Source organism: Tursiops truncatus, chromosome 2 (genome assembly GCF_011762595.2).
Source record: "Tursiops truncatus isolate mTurTru1 chromosome 2, mTurTru1.mat.Y, whole genome shotgun sequence".
NCBI classification, from domain to species: Eukaryota; Metazoa; Chordata; class Mammalia; order Artiodactyla; family Delphinidae; genus Tursiops; species Tursiops truncatus.
The window spans coordinates 126,653,040-126,678,016 of record NC_047035.1 but is presented as its reverse complement, the minus strand read 5'-3'; the positions used below and the strand labels follow the sequence as shown (position 1 = coordinate 126,678,016).

At 45.5% G+C, this 24,977-nt stretch overlaps 1 protein-coding gene across 7 annotated transcripts in view; it reads right to left on the bottom strand.

The window, feature by feature from the left end:
- Positions 1–24,977, bottom strand: part of IGF1R (insulin like growth factor 1 receptor) — a 311,214-nt gene that overhangs the window by 245,370 nt on the left and 40,867 nt on the right. For 4 of the 7 annotated variants that reach the window (XR_012330256.1, XM_019945635.3, XM_019945636.3 and 1 more), the window contains exons 2-3: positions 17,729–17,773; positions 4,735–5,280 (exon numbers count right to left, since the gene is read on the bottom strand). Coding sequence is in view for 6 of the 7 variants with exons in the window: in XM_019945635.3 (XP_019801194.1) it covers positions 4,735–5,280; positions 17,729–17,773 (591 nt within the window). In the remaining variant the exon portion in view is untranslated. The remainder of the gene's footprint in view (positions 1–4,734; positions 5,281–17,728; positions 17,774–24,977) is intronic. The other 3 variants (XM_033852082.1, XM_019945637.3, XM_019945638.3) reach the window with 1 other exon arrangement.

Sequence of the window (24,977 nt, the reverse complement as noted above, 5' to 3'; positions counted from 1 at the left end):
AGGAAATGCAACAAGCTCCGGGACAGCTGTTCCCAGTCAATGCCTTTTTAATTGCAGTAAGGCTGCACCACCAGCGAAGCCAACTTCCAACACGGCCAGGCTTGCAGGCTTGGTGGATTGCCTGGCAAAGACCAGGCCTGCTCACAGGCAACATAGTGATCCGAGTGGACCACAAGCTGTTCACCCTGACGGGTTACAAAGTACTTGGAGACTAACTTCAGCAGTAAGTTTTTGGATTTTTTTTTTTTTTTTTGGTGAGGGGGGTGTAATACCTGAAATCAGGTACCAGAAAGCCCCAACGCAAGCAAACACCACACACAGTTAGGCAACACACTGGGTGGGGAAAGAAGCACAGGTGCCCAGAGAAGGTTCACCCCATTCCCTCCGTGGACGTGGCCGACCTCCAGCGAATAAATGAACAGCACCCCAGGCCAAGCTTCAACTTTCAAGATGGTTCCCACCCTTCTCCATCATCTTTGGCTTTGAATCATTCTGACCGGGGCAGGGAGAGAAGAGCTCCCACCCATGGTTGGCCCTCCCAGCCAGTTATGAGCTGGGGACGGTCTGGGTGACTCCCTGGGAGCAACGACCATGAAAATTACACAGGAAACATCCGCATTTCATAATCCTCGAGGCTTTTGGCTCGCTGAGGACTGTTACTCCACACCCTTCTCTGCGCAAGGGGGAAAATGTATTTTCCTGACAATCAATCTTTCACAAAGCAGGTGCGTGCTCACCCCTGGGGGGACAGCCACACTGACCAAGCGTTGGAAGATATGCCCAGAATTTACTCAGCACCACAGACAGGCTTCTCCTCTTCAGGAAGGGCTCACCGGAGTCCACAAAGCCCTGAAGTCCTCCAGCAGTGGGCGGCCAGCTGGTCAGTGGGGGAGAACACCACCGCGGTCAAGGACCTGAAGGCACAAGGCCAGGTGCACAGCCCGCTTCATGGGGTTTCACAGGCTCCTCTACAGGATTTTAGGGACAGGAGCCTCTTGGTCAGCATGCGTGTGGGGAAGGTCACTGGGCCGAGACAGAGAGGCAAGAAGGCTGGGGAGAGGCCGTGTCACCGAACACGGGGAGAGCAGAGGAAGGCAGACTAGGGAAACATTTCAGATGGAAAGGGCTTGGTGTCTGGTTGGAGAAGGAAGCATCCAGATGGTACCCAAGTGTCCGACATGGGAGCTTGGAGAACAAGAACACTACCCACAGGAGTGGAAACAAGGAAAACCCTGGGCTATAAATGAGGAGCCAGAGAAGACCACCAGATGCTGAAACGCCCATGGGGGTCCAGTCATGACAGCAGACGGGGTCGAGAGCTCACACAGAGGTCAGAGCTGGAGATGGTATTTGGAAGCCAGATGCAGATGGGAGGATGCTGAAGCAGTGGGTGAGATATTCTGGGGGAACAGGACAGTGGAGAGAGGGCCCAGGATGTTACTCTGGAAAACAGCTATTAAAGACTGGACGAGGAGCCAGAAAAGAGACAGCTGCACAGGTAGGAGGAGAATCAGTGACGCTGGCAGGCAGGGATGAAGGAGTCAACGGTGTCGCATCTCAGGGGGCACCAGTTACACTGTCATGGAAGGAAAAAGCCATACTCCATTTTTCTAAGGGTCAATCACTTTCTAGGAATGAGTAACTCAAGCCTGCATAAAACCACCCCTCAAAATTGTAAGACAACAGAGAAATACAGAAGCGGGCAGAGAACCCACAGCGTAGTAATTTCCTTAGCGGGGCTGTAGACGAAGTTGCCTGCCACCGCAGTCAGGATCTACAGAGGGACTTTAAAGGAGAGCGTCAGGTGAAAACTGCCTATCAGCACTGCATAACTGAGTGTTTCTCCGTTATGTCAAAAATGTCACACATATCCCTGACTGGACATATCTCTCCAGATGCTCCCCCTCCGTCTGTAGCCAGCCCTGGGAAGAAAAATAGAATGGGATTCTTCTATGCTTAAATCTTTTAAATTGGCCATCTTAAGTCTAATGTGGACCCCAAGGCAGACATTCTGTTTGGACTCAATGCCCTCCACCTGGCTCCTTGAATCGTTCCTAAGCTCTCTGGCTGGAGAGCTGTGGAGCACCACAGCACTGCAGTGCTCAGCCAGAGAGATGATGCGGGCAAGAACCCAGGGCCTTTGACGGCATGATCTAAAGCAGCATTCTCCAAAAGAATTAGAATGCGAACTACATCTGCAATTTCAAATTTTCTAGAAGCCATATTAAAAAGTAAAAAGAAACAGGTGAAATTATAGGAATATATTTTACTTCATCTCAAGCATCATTTTTAACATGTAATCAATATACAAAATATTAAGGAAATATCTTACTTTCTTTCCCCCATACTACACTTTGAAATCCAGTGTGTATTTTACACTTAAAAATATCTCAATTCGGATAGGCCACAGTTCAAGTACTCGACAAGACGTGGGGCTAGTGGCTACTCCACAGGACAGAGCAGGTCAGAAGGGAATCTATGCAAAGGGAAAGAGTTCTGATTCAACTAGAAAATCTCCAAGAAACCTGCCAACGCTTGAGTTTTCAGGACAAGCTGAAGGGGAGACAATTTCCCTGAATGCTGTTATTAATTTTAAATAAATACTCCATTGTGAAATCACAGAAAAACATCAGGAGGCCTGAGACACTGGCCTGGGAGAAGGCTGCAGGGTGTGGCCTTGGAGGAGAGGCTGTCTGGCCAGCAGGCCCATCAGCATCAGTTGTAGAAGCACCAAGGCCCCATTTCCATCTCCTGGTCCTTTCTCATGGAGCTCTTCCTCTTTCTCTTTCTAATCTTCCAACAGCCCTATGGGGAAGGCAAGGGGCTATCACATTTTGCAGATGAAGAAACTGAGGGCCAAGCCAAGTTTAAGTTACTTGCTCATTTCTAGTCACGGCTACTAGACTTGGGCCCAGAACTCATGCCTCGCCCCTGCTCCAGGCTTCTTCAACAAGCAGCTGGCCAGAAACAGCCCGAAGTCCATAGTGAGACCTAAATATACCGACTGAATCACTGAACAAGTGCCCACCTAACGACTTTTTATGTAACACCTCCCTTTTGTACAGACCTTACGAGTTTTCAAATCAGTTTTGCACACACACGTGATCACCACTAAGGAATAGTATGGGGCTGCCCAATGGAACACTCTAAACATATCCAACTACAGCCCAGAATGGCTGGCTGGCCCACGGTCACCCAGGCCTCTTATACCACATCCAACATCTTTCCATGACACATGACACCTCCTTTGATGATGGCTTTTTCTTTTAAAATAAAAGTTTTAAATGTCAAGACTACTTGAAAATATTTTTTGTTGTTTTCTCAGAACTAGCAGGTAACCTAATGATAGGATACTATTTTAATCAATCACAAATATGACTTCAGCACAGTATTTCCCCCAACCTTAGCCAAAAGGGATTCTCCAAGTGGCCCAATGGTGTTCTCAGCTCTTCAAGGTCCTGGTTTCAGCCAGTGGGATCCCTCCCTTACCGAACCAGTGTTCACCTACCCGCTGATCCAATGACAGAGGGCAGGAAAGCGTGTGCTCTTCAAAGCAAGCATCCTTTCTCTGCTTCCACCCTGGCTGGCAGGGAACTGAAACAATGTTACCTGTGGGCTCTGGCCTTTGGTCTGTTTATTTTACACGCATCACGGTTTAGGCAAGCCTACCAATTTGGGATTTCTTGGCTCTCCGTGACTAGCCACAGTACATGGGCTCCTTGGGTCTCTAACTGGGCCAACCATTAAACAGCTATTTATAGCTACCACACTGCCTTCCAACCAGTGAGGGGAACCCTCCTGGCCAACAGACCTAAACATTGCTGAAAGCAAGAAGACAAAGGCCCAGAGTCACATTTCAATACCCAACAACCCGGCGCTCAAGGTATCGATCACAATCAGGCAAGAGTTCAGTTATACTCAAAGGAAAATAAGCACACACAGCAGATGAATAAACGAGAATCTTCCAAATACCACCACCTGACCCCCAAGACCAGTAAACACATTGCAAAGTTCTTTCAATAAGTGATTCACAAGATTTGCACAATTCTTCAAGAAAGAGGTAGAAAAGAAAGGAAGCAGTAGCCTGGGGTGTACAAAGCCTGCAAGGTCGACCTGAACCTGGGACTCCTAGAAACTGGTCCAGGGTTCCCCTGCCCCCACCGCCTTGGGGTGGTGCTCCAAGGATGCTCCATCATAAACCAGGATGCCCAAGCACTGTAACGTCATCATTAAGGACCAAGGACTGGGTGTGGGTCACCACTTTCACAGGATGTGAATTAGCCTTTACCTTTCCTTTATTCCACAATATTCCAGGTGTACTCACGCTAAGGAAGCCCTGCGTTACCAAAAAACATCCTTTCACGCAAAGGATGGAAGAGCTGATACGTATGCAGCCTCTGACTGCCAGGGCTTAGGCACTTTCAAGCACACCAGGTCACCCTTCTCATCAGAAATTCAAAGCAGCAGTTCCTCAAGCCTCTAGCCCAGGAGTGCAGTGACGGTTTCTAGTGTGTGACTGGAATGGTCTGACAGAAGCCGGGATGGCCTGCAGCCAGGCCACAGTCCTGCACCTACCAGTTCCCAGATGCAAAAGGAAGCCCCTCAAGACCCCACATCCTAATTGCAATACAGCCGTACCCACCCGTCGGAACCACGCATTCAGAAGAGGAAGGAGGGCGGGGGAGGGGGGTAGAGAGAAGCAGGAGGGGAGCCACGGTCATATCCTCATCTTACTTTTCTGACAGCGGTTCGTGGTCCAGCAGCGGTAGTTGTACTCGTTGTTGATGGTCGTCTTCTCACACAGCGGCTTCTCCTCCATCGTCCCCGGGCACAGGTCCCCACACTCCTTTGGGGGCTTATTCCCCACGATGTAGTTATTGGACACGGCATCCAGGATTAGGGACCAGTCCACCGTGGAGAGGTAGCAGAGGTCAGCATTCTTCTCGATCCGGATGGCCCCACGGGTAATGTTTCGCAGGTTGTAGAGCCCAATATCCTTGAGGTTGGTCATCTCGAAGATGACCAGGGCGTAGTTGTAGAAGAGCTTCCAGCCACGGATGACTGTGAGGTTGGGGAAGAGGTCACCGAGGCTCTCGAGGCCGGCCACGCGGAACAGCAGCAGGTACTCAGTGATGACCGTGAGCTTAGGGAAGCGGTAGCTGCGGTAGTCCTCAGCCTTGGAAATGAGCAGGATGTGGAGGTAGCCCTCGATCACCGTGCAGTTCTCCAGCCGCTTCAGCTGCTGGTAGTCGTTGCGGATGTCGATGCCTGGCCCACAGACTGCAGGGAGACAAGAGGGGAGGGCGGGACAGGTCTCAGTTACAAGGAAACCACTTTTTAAAAACTATTTCCCAACCCATAACATGACCAGTTTCCAGGAAACCTATATTATTATTAAAGAAATAAGACCCCATTTAGGAGTGGCTGCAGGTGGGCTATCTGGGGAGCTCAGCAGCCAGCCGTCCTTGGGGAAGTGCCCAGTCTGGGCCAGATGCTGTGCAACACACTCACTGTCACGGGAGGTGCCATCCCCATCCCACCAATGTGCAAACCACAGCTTAAAGCCCAGGGCCGCACAGGAGCACAGGGGAGGGTCAAGGTTGCAACCCAGGCCTGACTGCACAGCTGCCAGGCTGCACATTCCCCACCCCTGCTGCAGAGCGTCAGTGCCCTGCACCTGAACACAGAGCTCAGGAGCCAAGGGACAACGACTCACTCCTGCAGCCAGCCTCAAGGACACCATGCAGTATACACTGGAGAACAGTCACTGTGACCTAGAAGGTAGGGACCCCAAGAAGCACGCTCCCATGTTTCCTACCACCATTTGACATGGGCAGGTGGCCTTGGGCTCTCCCCAACACTGCATGAGTGTAGACAGAAAGGCTAACTTAGCAGCAAGATAAGAATATGTGATTTATATGAATAAAAGAGGTATCCAATTCCAACTTTAATAAAGTGTTTTCTTAATCAAGAAAGTATGCTTCCTGCAGAAAGGTTAGGTAACAGATAGCAAAAAGATAGTAAAAATCATCAGTAATCCCAACATCCAAAGATACCACTACCTATGCCAATTATCCTTTCTTTATAATTTAAGGTAAAGGAAATCGGACAATAATATGTTTTCAAACATACTTCCTTCATTTCATATGAACATTTTACCAAGTCATTGCCTTACTACATCATTATTTTAAGGAGACAGTAATTCTAGGATATGAATATGCACCGTGAGTTCTTTTCTTTTTAAACCAATCCCCTATTGTTGGATATTTAGGTTATCTCCATATTTTCACATCATAAACAACACTGCAGTGGACATTCTCTGCAGATATTCAAAACTGTTTTCTTAGAACAAATCCCTAGAAGTAGAATTGCTGGGCCAAGGCATCTGCAGATTTTAAAGGCTTTTGATAAAACAGCCTCAATACTGGAAACTTTTTTTTTTAATTCTAAACATACACACAAAGAAAAACCCTTGGTTACTATCCTCTCTTAAAACTTAATAATCCCCAAACCTTCCATTACAGCTTCTCAAAGTGACGTTTTTTGATTGATGTAATTTGTTAATTTGTGAAGCACCCAACATGCATGGCACTGCAGGAGATGCAAAGAAACCTCAGAGGAGGCTCGTGGTGGAGGCGGGAGCTGAGACCTGTGATAAACAACTGTCAGGTGAAGCAGGAGGTGGTTGGTGTGTGCACATTGCAGGCCCACTCTAGATGTGAGTGGAACTAAGCAAGGCAGACAGGAGTAGCCTTGGAGCTTCCTGCAGAGAGATGGTCCTTTGTATCACAGCACCAAGGGGCACTGCACATGCACCAGCTCCTGAGGGACAGGTGGGATTTAAAACTGGGTATAACATTCCAGAGGCCAGAGAAAAGGCAGAACAAGATACATTCAAGCGGCAGCCAATCTGATGGCCAGGGGTGCAGCGGAGAGCAGAAGTGAGTCTAGCACAGCTCAAGTCATAAAGGATCACAGGTGGGGACAGGTACATTCATCTCAGGAATGAGGCCCCTCTCAAGACTCTTGGGTGAGAGAGAAGGCTAAGCAAGGTGTTGTGGTTTTTTTTTTGGAGAAGTAATCTGGTGATCGAGTGCAAGACAGAATCAAAACAGAGTAGATGTGGGAAAAGGGAAGAGAGTCCAGTGGGGCTTACAGCCACAGGCAGAAACTGGACAGAGGCAGTGGGAGAGGGGGAAGTGGGGAGCCCCTGGGCTGAGAAGCAGGCAACGTGTGAGAACCTAGAACTGGAAACTTCATTTGGCCTAATTTCCTCCTTTTACTGATGGGAAAATGAAGCCTCTCAGACAGAGAAGAGCACGGGAGAAACAAGCACTCTGAGAACATCCACAGTCAGGCAAGAGGTTGTGCTGGAAGCTCTGGATGCATCAGTGTGCTTCATTTCCTGCGATGCTCTCAACAGTACCTCACATTATGTAATCCCATCACCAGCTGGAAGGTGAGGAATTCGATTTGAGGAGACAAGTACTTCACATAAGGTCACATACACAACACACCAGCCCCTTCACAGCCAAACTTCACATAGTTCTTGGACAGTCCCATCTCTTAGCATCTTCACCAACCGGTTACCTCCAATCCACTCCAACTACCCTTCTGCCCTGGTCATGATACCAAATAGCTTAGCAAAGCCTCCAATGACATTATCAAAACCAAGGACAGGGATTCTGCCGGCAGCCTTCGTTTGGGCTGCAACTCTTCCCAGAGTCTCCGGCCTGCTGGCCTACTACATCAGATTTTGGATTCACCAAGCCTCCACAATCACAGTCTTGGTGCTCCAGCCGGCTGTCAGGCCTGAGCCTCTGAGGTGGTAGAGCCGAGTTCACCAGAGACCTCCCAGCCCCACGTAATAAAAAACGGTGAAAGCTCTCTCACAGATCTCCATCTTGAAGCGAAGACCCAGCTCCACTCAATGACCAGCAAGCTACAGTGCTGGACACCCTATGCCAAACAACTAACAAGACAGGAACACAACCCCACACATTAGCAGAGAGGCTGCTTAAAACCATAATAAGGTAACAGACACCCCAAAACACACCACTGGACGTGGTCCTGCCCACCAGAAAGACAAGATCCAGCCTCATCCACCAGAACACAGGCACCAGTCTCCTCCACCAGGAAGCCTACACAGCCCACTGAACCAACCTTACCCACTGGGAGCAGACACCAAAAACAACGAGAACTATGAACCTGCAGCCTGCAGAAAAGAGACCCCAAACACAGTAAGTTAAGCACAATGAGAAGACAGAAAAACACACAGCAGATGAGGGAGCAAGATAAAAACCGACCAGACCTAACAAATGAAGAGGAAATCGGCAGTCTACCTGAAAAAGAATTCAGAATAATGATAGTAAAGGTGATCCAAAATCTTGGAAATAGAATGGAGAAAATACAAGAAACGTTTAACAAGGATTAGAACAACTAAAGAGCAAACAATGATGAACAATACAATAAATGAAATTAAAAATTCTCTACAAGGAATCAATAGCAGAATAACTGATGCAGAAAAACAGATCCGTGACCTGGAAGTTAAAATAGTGGAAATAACTACTGCAGAACAGAATAAAGAAAAAAGAATGAAAAGAACTGAGGACAGTCTCAGAGACCTCTAGGACAACATTAAATGCACCAACATTCGAATTACAGGGGTCCCAAAGAAGAAGAGAAAAAGAAAGGGACTGAGAAAACACTTGAAGAGATTATAGTTGAAAACTTCCCTAATATGGGAAAGGAAATAGTCAATCAAGTCCAGGAAGCACAGAGAGTCCCATACAGAATAAATCCAGGAGAAACACGCCAAGACACATATTAATCAAACTATCAAAAATTAAATACAAAGAAAAAATATTTAAAGCAGCAAGGGAAAAACAACAAATAACATACAAGGGAATCACCATAAGGTTAACAGCTGAACTTTCAGCAGAAACTCTGCAAGCCAGAAGGGAGTGGCAGGACATATTTAAAGTGATGAAAGGGTAAAACCTACAACGAACATTACTCTACCCAGCAAGGATCTCATTCAGATTCGACAGAGAAATTAAAACCTTTACAGAGAAGCAAAAGCAAAGAGAATTCAGCACCACCAAACCAGCTTTACAGAACATCCTAAAGGAGTTCTCTAGGCAGGAAACACAAGAGAAGGAAAAGACCTACAATAACAAATCCAAAACAATTAAGAATATGGTAACAGGAACATACATATCGATACCTACCTTAAATGTAAATGGATTAAATGCTCCAACCAAAAGACACAGACTGGCTGAATGGATACAAAAACAAGACCTGTATATATGCTGTCTACAAGACACCCACTTCAGACCTAAGGACACATACAAACTGAAAGTGAGGGGATGGAAAAAGATATTCCATGCAAATGGAAATCAAAAGAAAGCTGGAGTAGCAATTCTCATATCAGACAAAATAGACTTTAAAATAAAGACTATTACAAGAGACAAAGAAGGACACTACATAATGATCATGGGATCAATCCAAGAAGAAGATATAACAATTGTAAATATTTATGCACCCAACATAGGAGCACCTTAATACTTAAGGCAAATGCTAACAGCCATAAAAGGGGAAATCGACAATAACACAATCATAGTAGGGGACTTTAACACCCCACTTTCACCAATGGACAGATCATCCAAAATGAAAATAAATAAGGAAATACAAGCTTTAAATGGTACATTAAACAAGATGGATTTAACTGACATTTATAGGACATTCCATCCAAAAACAACAGAATACACTGTCTTCTCAAGTGCTCATGGAACATTCTCCAGAATAGATCATATCTTGGGTCACAAATCAAGCCTTGGTAAATTTAAGAAAATTGAAATCGTATGAAGTATCTTTTCTGACCACAATGCTATGAGACTACATATCAGTAACAGGAAAAAATCTGTAAAAAATACAAACACATGGAGGCTAAACAATACACTACTAAATAACCAAGACATCACTGAAGAAATCAAAGAGGAAATCAAAAAATACCTCGACAAATGACAATGAAAACACAATGACTCAAAACCTATGGGATGCAGCAAAAGTAGTTCTAAGAGGGAAGTTTATAGCAATACAATCCTACCTCAAGAAACAAGAAACATCTCAAATAAACAACCTAACCTTACACCTAAAGCAATTAGAGAAAGAAGAACAAAAAAAAACCCCAAAGTTAGCAGAAGGAAAGAAATCATAAAGATCAGATCAGAAACAAATGAAAAAGAAATGAAGGAAAGAGTAGCTAAGATCAACAAAACTAAAAGCTGGTTCTTTGAGAAGATAAACAAAATTGATAAACCACTAGCCAGACTCATCAAGAAAAAAAGGGAGAAGACTCACATCAATAGAATTAGAAATGAAAAAGGAGAAGTAACAACTGGTACTGCACAAATACAAAGGATCATGAGAGACTACTACAAGCAACTCTATGCCAATAAAATGGACAACCTGGAAGAAATGGACAAATACGTACAAAAGCTCAACCTTCCGAGACTGAAGCAGAAAAAAATAGAAAATATACACAGACCAATCACAAGCACTGAAATTGAAACTGTGATTAAAAATCTTCCAACAAACAAAACCCAGGACCAGATGGCTTCACAGGAGAATTCTATGAAACATTTAGAGAAGAGCTAACCACCTATCCTTCTCAAACTCTTCCAAAATATAGCAGAGGGAGGAACACTCCAAACTCATTCTATGAGGCCACCATCACCCTGATACCAAAACCAGACAAAGATGTCACAAAAAAAGAAAACTACAGGTCAATATCACTGATGAGCACAGATGCAAAAACCCTAAACAAAATACTAGCAAACAGAAACCAGCAGCACATTAAAAGGATCATACACCATGATCAAGTGGGGTTAATCCCAGGAATGCAAAGATTCTTCAATATATGCAAATCAATCAATGTGATAAACCATATTAACAAATTGAAGGAGAAAAACTATATGATCATCTCAAGAGATGCGGAAAAAGCTTTCGACAAAATTCAACACCCATTTATGATAAAAACTCTCCAGAAAAGCAGGCATAGAGGGAACCTACCTCAACATAATAAAGGCCATACCTCAACATAATAAAGGCCATAAGTGACAAACCCACAGCCAGCATGGTTCTCAACGATGAAAAACTGAAACCATTTCCATTAAGATCAGGAACAAGACAAGGTTGCCCACTCTCACCACTATTATTCAACACAGTTTTGGAAGTTTTAGCTACAGCAAACAGAGAAGAAAAAGAAATAAAAGGAAACCAAATGGAAAAGAAGAAGTAAAACTCACTGTTTGCAGATGGCATGATACTATACATAGAGAATCCCAAAGATGCTACCAGAAAACTATTAGAGCTAATCAATGAATTTGGTAAAGTAGCAGGATATAAAATTAATGCACAGAAATCTCTTGCATTCCTATACACTAATGATGAAAAATCTGAAAGAGAAATTAAGGAAACACTCCCATTTACCATTGCAACAAAAAGAATAAAATACCTAGGATTAACCTACCTAAGGAGAGAAAAGACCTGTATGCAGAAAATTATGACACTGATGAAAGAAATTAAAGATGATACAAACAGATGGAGAGATATACCATGTTCTTGGATTGGAAGAATCAACACTGTGAAAATGACTATACTAACCAAAGCAATCTATAGATTCAATGCAATCCCTATCAAACTACCAATGGCATTTTTCACAGAACTAGAACGAAAAATTTCACAATTTGTATGGAAACACAGAAGACCCCAATAGCCAAAGCAATCCTGAGAACGAAAAACGGAACTGGATGAATCAGGCTCCCTGACTTCAGACTATACTACAAAGCTACAGTAATCAAGACAGTATGGTACTGGCACAAAAACAGAAACAGAGATCAATGGAACAGGATAGAAAGCCCAGAGATAAACCTATGCACATATGGTCACCTTATATTTGATAAAGGAGGCAAGAGTATACAATGGAGAAAAGACAGCCTCTTCAATAAGTGGTGTTGGGAAAACTGGACAGCTACATGTAAAAGAATGAAATTAGAACACTTCCTAACACCATACACAAAAATAAACTCAAAATGGATTAAAGACCTAAATGTAAGGCCAGACACTATAAAACTCTTAGAGGAAAACATAGGCAGAACACTATGCCACACATCACAGCAAGATCCTTTTTAACCCACCTCCTAGAAAAATGGAAATAAAAACAAAAATAAACAAATGGGACTTAATGAAACTTCAAAGTTTTTGCACAGCAAAGGAAACCATAAACAAAACGAAAAGACAATCTTTAAAATGGGAGAAAATATTTGCAAACGAAGCAACTGACAAAGGATTAATCTCCAAAATATATAGGCAGCTCATGCAGCACAATACCAAAACAACAAACAACCCAATCCAAAAATGGGCAGAAGATCTAGACATTTCTCCAAAGAAGGTATACAGACTGCCAACAAACACATGAAAGGATGCTCAATATCACTAATCATTAGAGAAATGCAAATCAAATCTACAATGAGGTATCACCTCACACCAGTCCGAATGGCCATCATCAAAAAGTGTACAAACAGGGCTTCCCTGGTGGCACAGTGGTTGAGAGTCCACCTGCTGATGCAGGGGACATGGGTTCGTGCCCTGGTCCGGGAAGATCCCACATGCCACAGAGCAGCTAGGCCCGTGAGCCATGGCCGCTGAGCCTGCGCGTCCAGAGCCTGTGCTCCGCAGCAGGAGAGGCCACAACAGTGAGAGGCCCGCGTTCTGCAAAAAAAAAAAAAAAAAAAAAAAGTCTACAAACAATAAATGCTAAAAGGGTGCAGAGAAAAAGGAACCCTCTTGCACTGTTGGTGGGAATGTAAATTGATACAGCCACTATGGAGAACAGTATGGAGGTTCCTTTAAAAACTAAAAATAGAACTACCATATGACCCAGCGATCCCACTACTGGGCATATACCCTGAGAAAACCGTAATTCAAAAAGAATCATGTATCACAATGTTCATTGCAGCTCTATTTACAATAGTCAGGACATGGAAGCAACCTAAGGGTCCATCAACAGATGAATGGATAAAGAAGATGGGGCACATATATACAATGGAATATTACTCAGCCATAAAAAGAAACGAAACTGAATTATTTGTAGTCAAGTGGATGGACCTAGAGTCTGTCATACAGAGTGAAGTAGTCAGAAAGAGAAAAACAAATACCGTATGCTAACACATATATATGGAATCTAAAAAAAAAAAAAAAATGGTTCTGAAGAACCTATGGGCAGGACAGGAATAAAGAGGCAGGCGTAGAGAATGGACTTGAGGACACGAGAGGGGGAAGGGTAAGGTGGGACGAAGTGAGATAGTGGCATGGACATATGTACACTACCAAATGTAAAATAGATAGCTAGTAGGAAGCAGCCACATAGCACAGGGAGATCTGCTCGGTGCTTTGTGTCCATCTAGAGGGGTGGGATAGCGAGGGTGGAAGGAAGACGTAAGAGGGAGGAGATATGGGGATATATGTTTATGTATAGCTGATTCACTTTGTGGTACAGCAGAAACTAGCACACCATTGTAAAGCAATTATACTCCAATAATGATGTTAAAAAAAAAAAAAAAAGAAAAACAAGGACAGTTCCAGTCCTCATCTTACTTGACCTCTTCAGAGTCTTCTGGCCTCGCCTCCTTCTCTAGGCCCCTCTGATCCCACATACCCACTGTCCATCCTTCCTCTTCAACCTGACCTCTAAATGTCGGCCTCTGTCATTTCACGTGGGCAACAGGCTTCGTGTGCCGCCCCTACACTGGTTCATTCTCAGTGGCGTGTCATGGTTCCGGAGCTCTGAGCTCTGCAGTTGAAAATCTACCTGCCTACTCCATGGCTCCACTTAGGAATCTAATAACTCATGTCCCCCACCCCCACCCCAGTCCGCCTCCCAAGCTTCCATATTTGGTCACTGACACTCCCATTCCCTGAACTGCTCATATCAAAAACCAAGGAGTCATTCCTGATTCTCCTCTCCCCCCCATACCACATGGTATCCAGTGCAGCCACACATCCTCTTGGGCCTCATGCTTATTGAAATGTCAAACAGAGAAAGGCAAACACTATGTTCTCACTTATATGTGGAATCTAAAAAAGCCAAACCCATAGAAATAGACTAGAATGGTGGTTGCCAGGGGCCAGGGGAGATGTTGGTCCAAGGGTATAAACTCCCCAATAGGACTGGAGGAGCGAATACACAGCTTGGTGACCATAATGAACAATACTGAATTATATACTTGAAAGCTGTTAAGAGAGTAGATCTTAAGCGTTAAAACCACAGATGTGCAGAAATCGTATTTTTGTGAGGGGATGGAGGTGTTAACTGACCTTATGTTGGTGATCATTTTGCCATGTAACTAATCACCACACCATACACCTTAAACTTATGTTTATGTCATATTTTAATGTCAATATCATCTCAGTAAAGCTGAGAAAAACGGTCCTCCTGGCTCCAGCTCCCAAGCCTGTGGGAATCTCAGATGTTCTTCCCACCACAGCTCTTCGACCACGCCATCCACTCCCCCCCCAGGGCGTGTCCACCCTCCTCAGGACCAAGTCCTGGCCTTTCTTCTCACGCTGACCACTCCCACTGCGACATCAGCTCCAGGGGGACAGGAAGTGATTTTCTATTTAGCTCACAATTCTATCTCCGGTGCCTGAAACAGCAGCTGTGCACAGTCCACACATCATTAACACACACGCACAGCGAGTGCCTTTCTCCACATCCACCTGTCTCCGTCCACCGCTCTCACTCTGACCTGAGCCACCGTCATCTCCAGCCTGGACAACAGCGACAGCCTCCCCAGAATCCAGCCCGCACCACCCAGGCCTCCTTCTACCTCTTCTCTAGTATGTTCTCACTCAGTGCACTTAGGCCCCCAAGCGCCTTCCTTCATGCCCTGCTGTCTGGGGTCCACCTCCTGTCACATGTCTGCCTCATTCCCATCATGAGGCTCTGCATTCAAATGTCACCTCCTCAGAGCTTTGCCCAAACACCCTAGCTTCACCAGCACTCCCCTACTGCCTCTCCCTCCCTCATTTCTCCATTTCATCGATTTCAGAGCACTTTTCATGTCTGAAAAATGTCAATACCTGAACGGATGTGTTTAGCTGAGCGATCAGTGTCTATTACTCCCACTGAAAGCACAGGCTCTGCCCTGTTTGTTTACTGCTTTTTCTCCCAGGCCTAACGTCGGGCACACGGCAGCTGCAGGAAAGATGTGCTGCCCGAGTGAGGCCAAGGAAGCCTTGTATCCTGCTTCCCACTCCTGCTCCCCTTTCCTGAGGTGAAATGGAGAGAACAAGGTCTCCATCAGGTATCTGCCCCCAGAGGACTCTCCAAATCAAGACATACGACCCAGCTTCAGGCCAATGACTCAATGAGAAAGTCTTTTTTTTTCTTTTGTACTATTTATTCCTTCCTATGCCCAGTCTAAACCTTCATATTCCTTCCATGCTATTGTAAATTAAGTATATTAGTTTCCTCCTAAATAGTAAACAGAAGTTTTTATAGAGGAGTACCTGGATGCAATCTATTATTGTTGTATTCATATTGATATTCATATATTGATGATACTAGCAAGTGTTAGCATCAATAAATGTTTGCTATCCTCTCCAATAGACCAGAAAATTCAGTACCCAGGGAAAGAGCATAAAGACACAAAACTAAAGTTTGCTGAAGTTTTCTATGGCCACCAAAACAGACACTAGGGAAGAATCCCTTTTACTCTGCCTCCTGGCTCCCCTCCATAGCCAGTATAGACCATTCCATTCACAGAGGCCACACTACAGGGCCAGAACCAACAGCTTCTTCAAACAATAGAGGTGCCTCCACACTGGACACTTTTTCCCCATTTATAGAAGCAAAGTAGGAAGAAACTACCCACTTATTCCTGAAGAAAAGACAAGTCCAAGCCACAAAGTGCAAGGCAGGACCCGACCGCCAGCCATTTTGGATTCCATCAGTGACACTGTCAGTCTTCGGGGTGTTTTGTGATAGGAACTGAAGAGGGAAAACCCAGTTGGACCATTAATGATAGCACAGTGCTCGGAAGGCACAAGCCACAAACAGGAAAGAGAATACAGGATGCTTCATTTATGCCGCGAAATAATACAAGCTTTGAGGGAGTGAGTATTCCACACAGTGTAGGAAGGAAAGGCATACCCTTGCTACTACTCATCGGTGATTAAAAGGAAATTGTAAAACACCGCTTCTCCCTTTTCAAAGCAACAGAGAGCCAAAGAACTCGCAAACCTTAGAAAAGGCACTGGCATGTGAGATCGCAGGCTGGCCTGTAAAGAAATAATCATCGAAGCTCATGGAATTGAAGGCAAGCAGGAAGCAGAGGGAAAGAGCACTGCTGGAAGGTAAGGATGGGGGCCTGGGCCGGCAAGGGGGTGGGGTAGAAGGCCCTTCCCCCCAAAGACCATTTTAAATAGTCTTTCCATTGAAAGAAATACGATTCCCCCCAAATTCCTAGGTATTTTTAAAAAATCAAAAAGGCAGAATTTCTGCTCTAGGGACTTGAGTGAATGGTATAAACAAACTACACATCTTTGGAAAATAAATCCCTAAGAACTGCTAATATAAGAAGGGCTAATGAAAAGCATTTATTGAGAAGCCCCCCAAAAGCTGTGTATCTAAGTATTTGGAAGAGCTATACAAGAAATTCAATTACAACTCTATCATATGCTCAATATTAAACACAATCTTGGATCCTAGAAAAAGAAAAATGGGGTGACTCAGGTCCAAGCGCTGGAGTGCTATTGCCTGGCTCCTGACCTCAACGGGTCACATCCCTCCCGTCTCTAAGCCTCATTTTCCACACCTGCAAAATGGGCTGTTCATACCTACCACACAGAGGCTGTCACAGAATCAGATAAGGGCTTTTGTGTTCCTATCGACGGTAATAAGCTTGAGGCAATATTACTACATAAATTAAACATTAATAAAAACATTCATCCATTGTGTTGTCCCCATCTAAATATTACTAATATATAAAAAAGGGGGGAAATGAGCAAAACTGTGGGTTAGCCTTCTGACACCAATTCCATTAAAGAATAGCAGAGGTAGTTATCTAATTAAAATGTTCTCCACTTTGATCAACTCTTCTTTAAAAATATGGGACATGGGACAGTCTTCGCTGTACTTGGAAATAAAAGACATCGGGAAGCATAATTAGCATCACTTTCCTGCAGGTCTACAGGCAAATGATGAAAGAAAAACATATTCGTGAACCAGTTGTCATCTCTGGTTCTGGTGGTAAAACCCAACATAACAAAACCTATGTCTTGGCCATCGGCCCAGGATAAGCGTTCCTCATTTCCCTTAAAATTAACTCTTTGGAACCAATCACTTAGTACTGCAAAACTCCCTCTAGACGCTATCACTCTATGAAAGCCAAACAGATTCAAGAGATTAGGAGAGGATTCATGTATAGCTGAGTTTTGTGCAAGGAGACATAGCAACCACCTCTCAAGCCAGTGGAAAGTAAAACAAAAGTTTTAATAGTCAATGAACAGGGCTCAGGAACCGCAAAGAAGGGGGCCCATGACACCCCACCTCTAGGGAGATCAGGAAGCCTTCTCAGAGGAAGGGATCCCTGAGGATGACCTGAAAGGTGAGCAGGGTCTTGCCAGGAAAGGCAGGCAGGGAACGGGGAAGGGGGGCACATACCTGGAGGTGGCTGGTGGCAGTTCAGGGGAACCCCAGGGATATAGCCTGTGTGACAGGGAAAGAACAAGGGTAACAGCAGGGCAGATGCTAGAAAGCAGACTGAGACAAGTGCTCAGTAGGTCAATTTCATTTTGCAGGTTGAAGGACAGTCTTCAAAATCGTGAGCATGCATCAGAACCACCTGGAGGGCTTGGTAAAACACAGAACACAGGGGCCTGAGGACTTGCATTTCTAGTAAGTGCCTGGGTGATGCTGATCCTGCTGGCCTGGGTACCACCCTTTGAGAACCACTGCCCCAGAAAATAATACTTTAACCCCCCCCTTACCTGTCACTACCCTCCCTGCCCACTGCATTTGCTATGTGATGCAGGAAAAGCCTGTGCACCTGTAGTTCTTAATGTGATCTTCACCAGAAAATCCCCAAGCATCCCACAGACACAATGTAGGAAGCACAGCAAAGCAGAAGGAAAAGGTGGTGGAGTTGGAGTGTCCCTAGTGCCCCCCAGTCCACCCGTGGCTGTTCAGTCTGCGGCCCCTTCCCTGAGTAAAGGTCTCAGCACACCCTCTATTGTGCTCAGGGAAGGCAGGGCATGGGTTTCTTTCTACCAGCTTCTCCTCTGTAGACTACAACTAACCAAAAAGTCAGAGATGGGGCTTCCCTGGTGGCGCAGTGGTTGAGAGTCTGCCTGCCGATGCAGGGGACACAGGTTCATGCCCCGGTCCGGGAAGATCCCACATGCCGCAGAGCGGCTAGGCCCATGAGCCATGGCCGCTGAGCCTGCACATCTGGAGCCTGTGCTCCGCAACGGGAGAGGCCACAACAGTGAGAGGCCCTCGTACCGCAAAAAAAAAAAAAAAAAAAAATCAGAGATGGGGAAAAAAAGACAATGTTATGATAACAAACACTACTGATACTCCCAAGTTTGTTAAAGTAGAATTTTCTGTGTAAATGTAAACAGACACAATTCATGTTAAGCCTTTTTATCTTTCTGTATCAATGAGGATGTATTTACGTTGTGTATGTACATTTATATTTTACACAGACTGCAGTCCGGCCACCTGACACATTCAGTAACTAAAGGCCATCTTAAGAATGTAAGGGATTGCATTACACAGGTGACTGTGGGGACAGAAATTAAAAATCAAGTGTAATTTTCAATGTGTAGTGAACAAGTTCACTGCCCCAAGTAAGAGCCATGTCTACTATACACAACCTAAAAACCCATGCACATATAATATGTAGTCCTGAAGGCTCTGAACTTGAAAACAGAGTGCTACAATGTGGCACAGAACTTACAAAGACAAGTGAGATGTTTACATCCTGCCTGCCAATGAAGAAATGGAAACTTACCGGGAATTAATTCAAAGGCTGTAGGGAACACAAGCCCCAGCGTCCCCATCACATACAGCATCTGGGGCCAGACAGATTGGTAAAGAAGGAAGCTGTATTTGTTTCAACGGAGGCGCACCAACTGTTTTCCTGGGTCTTCATTAAAAACAACTTTGCCTGCTCTGACGGTTACTCCAAATCCCTTTCTGATCTTAAAATATCGAAAGCCCAATATTCTTTCTAAGTCTCTGTATTTCAAAAGCGCCTTTATGAAAGCCTCCCATCCTTTCTACTTATTTCCAGTTCTGACGGCTGGTTGCCTTTTTGATGAAGCAGCACACGGGGACTAGACTCCCTTGGTTATAGCCACCTGCTCAGGCCCCCACGGGCCCTGTGGGAGCCTCACCGCTAACCAGGCACACCACAGTGCAGGTGTGAGAGCGCGTCAGCCTCCGAACCCTGAATCCGTGCAGCCAGTGGATGGCGCTATGGGGCTCAGGCCCTGCGGGAGGTATACAGTAGGATCAAAGAGAGGCAAGCAGACCTGCTGCAGCCTGACCTGGAAAATGTGTTTCGTCTGCCTTCTCTTCCCTCTTCCTTATGATTTTGGATTTTCTACTCAGAAACAGGCAAGTCTTCTAAAATAAAAGTCGCCCCTGTGGCCCCCATTCTATCTCACTGGCTTTTGTAGAACACGTATCATTGCACTTAGAATTCACATACTCATTTAAAAAGTATTTTACTTGGCTCTACGATGCTCCAGTTCCCTTGAGTGACCTGTACTCTTTCAATTAGCCAATTATCTAAACAAGCTGATAATCAGTGCGGAAACCCCACGTATCTGATCCCCCCTGTACTTTGAGGCGATTCTTCATGGATGTGGTGTTAAAGGTCAGGCCCTTGAATGGCTGAGGCTTTGAATATGATTGGGGGCCTTTGATGGAGGGGAGGGGCACCAGGTCGGTCTTCAGGGACCAGATAACTCTTGGTTCCATCTCCAACCAACCACCACTTGGCCTGAGATTGGTCCTTCACTGCCGTGCCTCGGTTTCCTCCTGATTCAGATGAGGGTACGGGACTAGATGTATTCATTCTTCCAACAAATACTTATAAAACACCTCCCAAGTGCTAACGTGTACTTTCCAGGTTCTGGGAAGTCGGCAGTGAACAAAACCAACACACTCCTGCCTTCATGGAGCAGCCAGTCCTGATGGGCTCTAAAACCACACACTCCGTGCCCCCCAGGGCAGAGCCCAGGGCTCGCCTGCAGTGACCCTCACACAGCCAGCACCGCGGGCTGGATGCACACTCAGACAAACGTTAACACCCCGTGGATGCCCGAGGAGCCAACACATACCTGCTACAGAGAACCATCACACAAAACATAACAGGACACCCAGCTCAGATGCCCAGAGAGGGAGTTATCCCATTAAAAGCAAGCAAGCGCTCACCGCAAGCTACACACAGCAGGGGCTCCAAGAAAGAAGTGTGGTCCACCTGTTGACTTCAGCAGGGACCACATGGAGCTGGGCCCAGGGCCGGGGAGGGGGCGGGGGGGGGGGGCAGGGGCAGCAGAGATCTAAACAGAGGAGAAAGGGGAGGGAGAGGTCTGAGGGAGAGCAGGGGGGCAAAGGGAAGCCTGGAACAGAAGGCACTAAAGCAGCCAAGGGAAACCCCAGCGGGAGCCAGCGTCCCAGCACTCATAAGGCAATGGAAAAGTGCAACCACTGAGGGGTCTGGGCATATCATAAAAATATGGAGTTTGGGAATGGTCATTCTGGCAGTGGTCAGTAACCAAACCAAAGTATAGAGGATTATATGCCCATGTCCATAGCAGCATTGTTCCCAACAGCCAAAAGGTGGAAGCAACCCAAGTGTCCATTAACAGATGGATGGATAAATAAAATGTGGTCTGTCCATACAATGAAACAGCATTCAGTCTTAAAAAGAAAGAAAATTCTGACACCTGCTACAACATGGATGAACCCTAAGGGCATGATGCCGAGTGGAAATTAGCCAATCACAAAAGAACAAATACTGTATGATCCCACCACATACACTAGTCAAGTTCAAAGAGGCAGAAAATAGAATGGTGGGGGTACGGGGGAATGGAGAGTTGTTTAATGAGTACAGTTTCAGCTTTTCAAAATGAAGAAAGTTCTGGAGATTGGTTGTACAACCCTAACATGACTGTACACTTAAAAACAGTTAAGATGGTAAATTCTATGCTATGTGTGTTTGTACACATATTTTTTAATATGTGTACACATATTAAATTTTTTAAAAGCACAATTTTTTAAAAGCATAGGGGAGAATTTTCACTGTTTTTATTCTGCCCCTCATGGGTCACACAAGTGTAAATGAACAGCTAAAGGCAGGCCACACAGCCCATCCACCACCCATGACCAAAGAGAACCCAGTGGGAAGAAAAGCAGCTCTGCCACAGATGGGTGGGGCATTTAGAAATAAGCTGCCAGGCCAGGCATAACAGGGGGGGCTGCACCCAGTACAACCAGAGACCTCAGGGCACAAATCAGGGGCCTCATAAGAGTCCTGCACAGACTCTCCATGAAAATGGGCTCTGAGCACACAAGGCAGGTATTAAGTGGTCAGACAGGTGGGCACCTGCAGACACCTCTATACGAAGTGGGAAGAAGCTAAAAAACCCACTTGCAAGGCCCCACCCCTGCCAACTAGACTGTGGCTGACCTCTCCGTCAGATGTGATTCAAGGGCAGAATTCTCACACTAGTTTATCAATTTTCTAACTTTTGCTGTTCCCAGGTCATTTCCTATAGCCAGATACAGCCGTACCTCCACGCAGCTCTTGCCTTGTAAAATGTGGTGAGGTGAGCACGAGAAAATTCCGTCACGCTCCAGCCTGTCCCCTTGCCGCAGCTCCTGCCCTTAAGTCCTCACTCCCACTTTTGCCAAGGCCTTTGTATTTTCTACAGCTTCGGCATTTATTATGCTGTTCTAACACCTCCAGATTCACCTCCTCTCCAAGGGACAGGTATTTCTTCCACTGTGTGCTTATCCAAGCAACTGGAGGCCAATCGCATCCTTGACTCCTTCACTGAGCGATGCTGCAACTTTACCGAGGCCTGGTACACTCTGCATTCAAAATGTCTCTATCCATGCCATGGCTGCCTAGCCAGCAGCCTCCAGGAAGACACTCCCTGCATCCTGCCAGGAGTGGACATCCTAAACCAGTGCCCTCCCAGACCTTGGCTCCCCAAAAGATCAGTTAAATGCCTTTCTCCCAAGCAGTTCAATCCCACTCTGCTCCAGATAACAGCCCAACACCCAAGCCACCATAGTAACATTCCCTCCCTGTACTCTCGTATTATCAACCAAAGGCAGAAACAGAAGAAAAACACTGCTGCAAAGTGAAGCCATGGATCATAAACCATAAACCATCATAAACCACAATGACTTGGAAATTTGGATTTATTTTTCCTTCTTGGCCTGAGGACTTTTTAAATTGGTAGACTTCGGGGGCACAAGACTTCATCTACAGTGCCGTATTAAAATTTCATCATACCCTCGTCAACAAGGTGAAACAATACGAACTACATTTGAATAGCTTCGTAAATGCACAATTCACCCTCCGATGTGCTGACTCATGAATGGCACAAAGAAGGTCTCTAGTGGAAGGCCACGAGGCTCTTTCTGTATGTTTCCACATCTTTATCAATTACTTGAACGATGGCACAGATAAAATGTTTATCAAATTCAAGGATGACAAGTTTCTTGGAGAGATGGCAAATACATTGGATGACAGAGTCATGAGATAAAAAGATCAACAGATTGGAATTGCAATAGAGGAAATAATGTTATTTGGACACTTGGATGCAAAAAAAGAAATGCACAAATGTAGGAGGTGTGAAAAAGACTTAGGAGATTTAACTGGATACAATTTCTGTATGTGACGATGGGGCGTTTTGGCTGCCAAAAAAAAAGTCAGCCAGCCTTAGACTATACTCGGGGAGGCTTTGTAAAGTAAGAGGAGAGGAGAGGTCCCCAAAACTAGGTTTCCGTCTCCACACTTTAGAAGAGAAGAGAGAAAATGGGAGAGGATCCAAGTGACAGCCAGGAGGAAGAGGGACCTGAAATCCATCTCATAGGTAACAGCTGCAGAAAACGAGCATTCGCAGGTCCACAGGAAGGAGGGCTGGCTGGGTTCTATGTGAAGCTGATGGGGAACGGGAACACAGAATGTAGAATCAACACAGGGCAAAGGCTTTGGGTTCCATATAAGAACACACAATAGGATTTATCTGAAGTCAGAATGGGCTGCCTAAAGAGGTGATAAAGATTTCTGTGGACCTGCACATTTCAGAGATTTTATAAGCTTGATTTCACCGACTGCTAGTAACTCTGTGGGGGTGATATCTGCCCTGTTTACAGCCGAGGACACTGACCAACAAATGACCCACCTGGGATCGGTTCGTCACTATAGGGGCCAGAGCTGGGGCTTACATATGGATTCCCTCACATGATTCTGAGCAGAAAATTCCTTTTTAGTGATACTGCAAGGCTGGCAAGGATGCTACTGCCCGGAACCTGAGACCAGAAGAGAGGCCCTTCTACAGCCTGTGCACCTCGAGAGCCATCTGACCAAGCTCAGAGGGTGGACACCTCTGTCAACCCCAAAGCCCCGACCCCTCACATAAGAGCCTTACAGATACCTCAACCCACGTGTAAAGGGATGAAAACCCTGCCTTGGGGGGAAACTGCTATCGTTTCTGACCTCTTATCCCACGGAAAAGCATATACTGCTGCCACAAGTTAATTCCACTGCAGAACGTCAAATTCTTGTTTTTGTTCACAAACCATGGCGAAAAAATAAAAGAGAGAAAATACACTTTCGTCGAACTCCGAGAACTCTTCCTGCACAGGCAAAGTTTTCCTTGGAGGACATAGGCGGAGCTCACAGATTCGGAACACAGGATTTCAACTCCATCAGACAAGTGCCACTCATCACCCCCTGTGTTCCCATGAAATCACATACCCACTTTTATCTCAGTTCTCAAACAAATTTCCCTCCACGTATCCGTTGTTCTTTAAAACAATTCTACTCAGAAACGGGTCAAACTTTCCTCTGCAAGTCACAGAGAAGTCGGCCCCCTCAACCTTAGTGCACACAGTCTTTATTTGGTGCTGAAATTCAGATCACACCAAGAAACCCTAATGTTAAGAGAGTTACCACCCAATCAAAAAATCTATATGCTCTTTCACAGCAGTTGAGAAGCTCTTTTTTTTTTCTTTACAAGTTCAGGTTTATAACAATATAATTCTCAAGTTCCTGGAGAACTCTGAGAAACTGAGCGACACTTGCCTTTAAAGCAAACTACTTAGTGAGGTGCAAGGGGCCAAATGCAGCCACAGCATCTGCATCCCTCTCGCCCATGCCCTTCAGGTGAGTGGGCTCAGGGGTGCTGGGGACAGGGGAGCACTGCACACTGAGGTCCCAGGGGAAGGGGGGAACGCCACGCTGCCACCACCCCTCACTCCAGGAAAGTGGCAGATATTCACAAAGCCACCCAGCAGCACAGCTGGGAGCCTGGAGCCTCCCAAGGCTCCTTCTCATTGGTTTAGGGGTGACAGGCATGCCCACTTGCTAGGCTGTCACAGAGGATTAAAGAGCCTACCATGGAATGGGTGGACGTGAACAAACGATGCAGTGGGTAACCCCTCGAACAACCCTCCAATTCAGTCTCCCTGCATCCTTACCCAGCCTGTACTGTTAGTTTGCTTAAAAGTCAGCAGCATGGTATAGACAAGAATAATTATGCTTTAAAACAAAAACAAAACCTGGAGACATAAAAGTATGGCAATTAAGTGCAATGGGATTCCTTCGAGTGCTCCTTGGTACTGGATAATGGACATGTTTCTAAATGGAAACCAGAAACGAGAC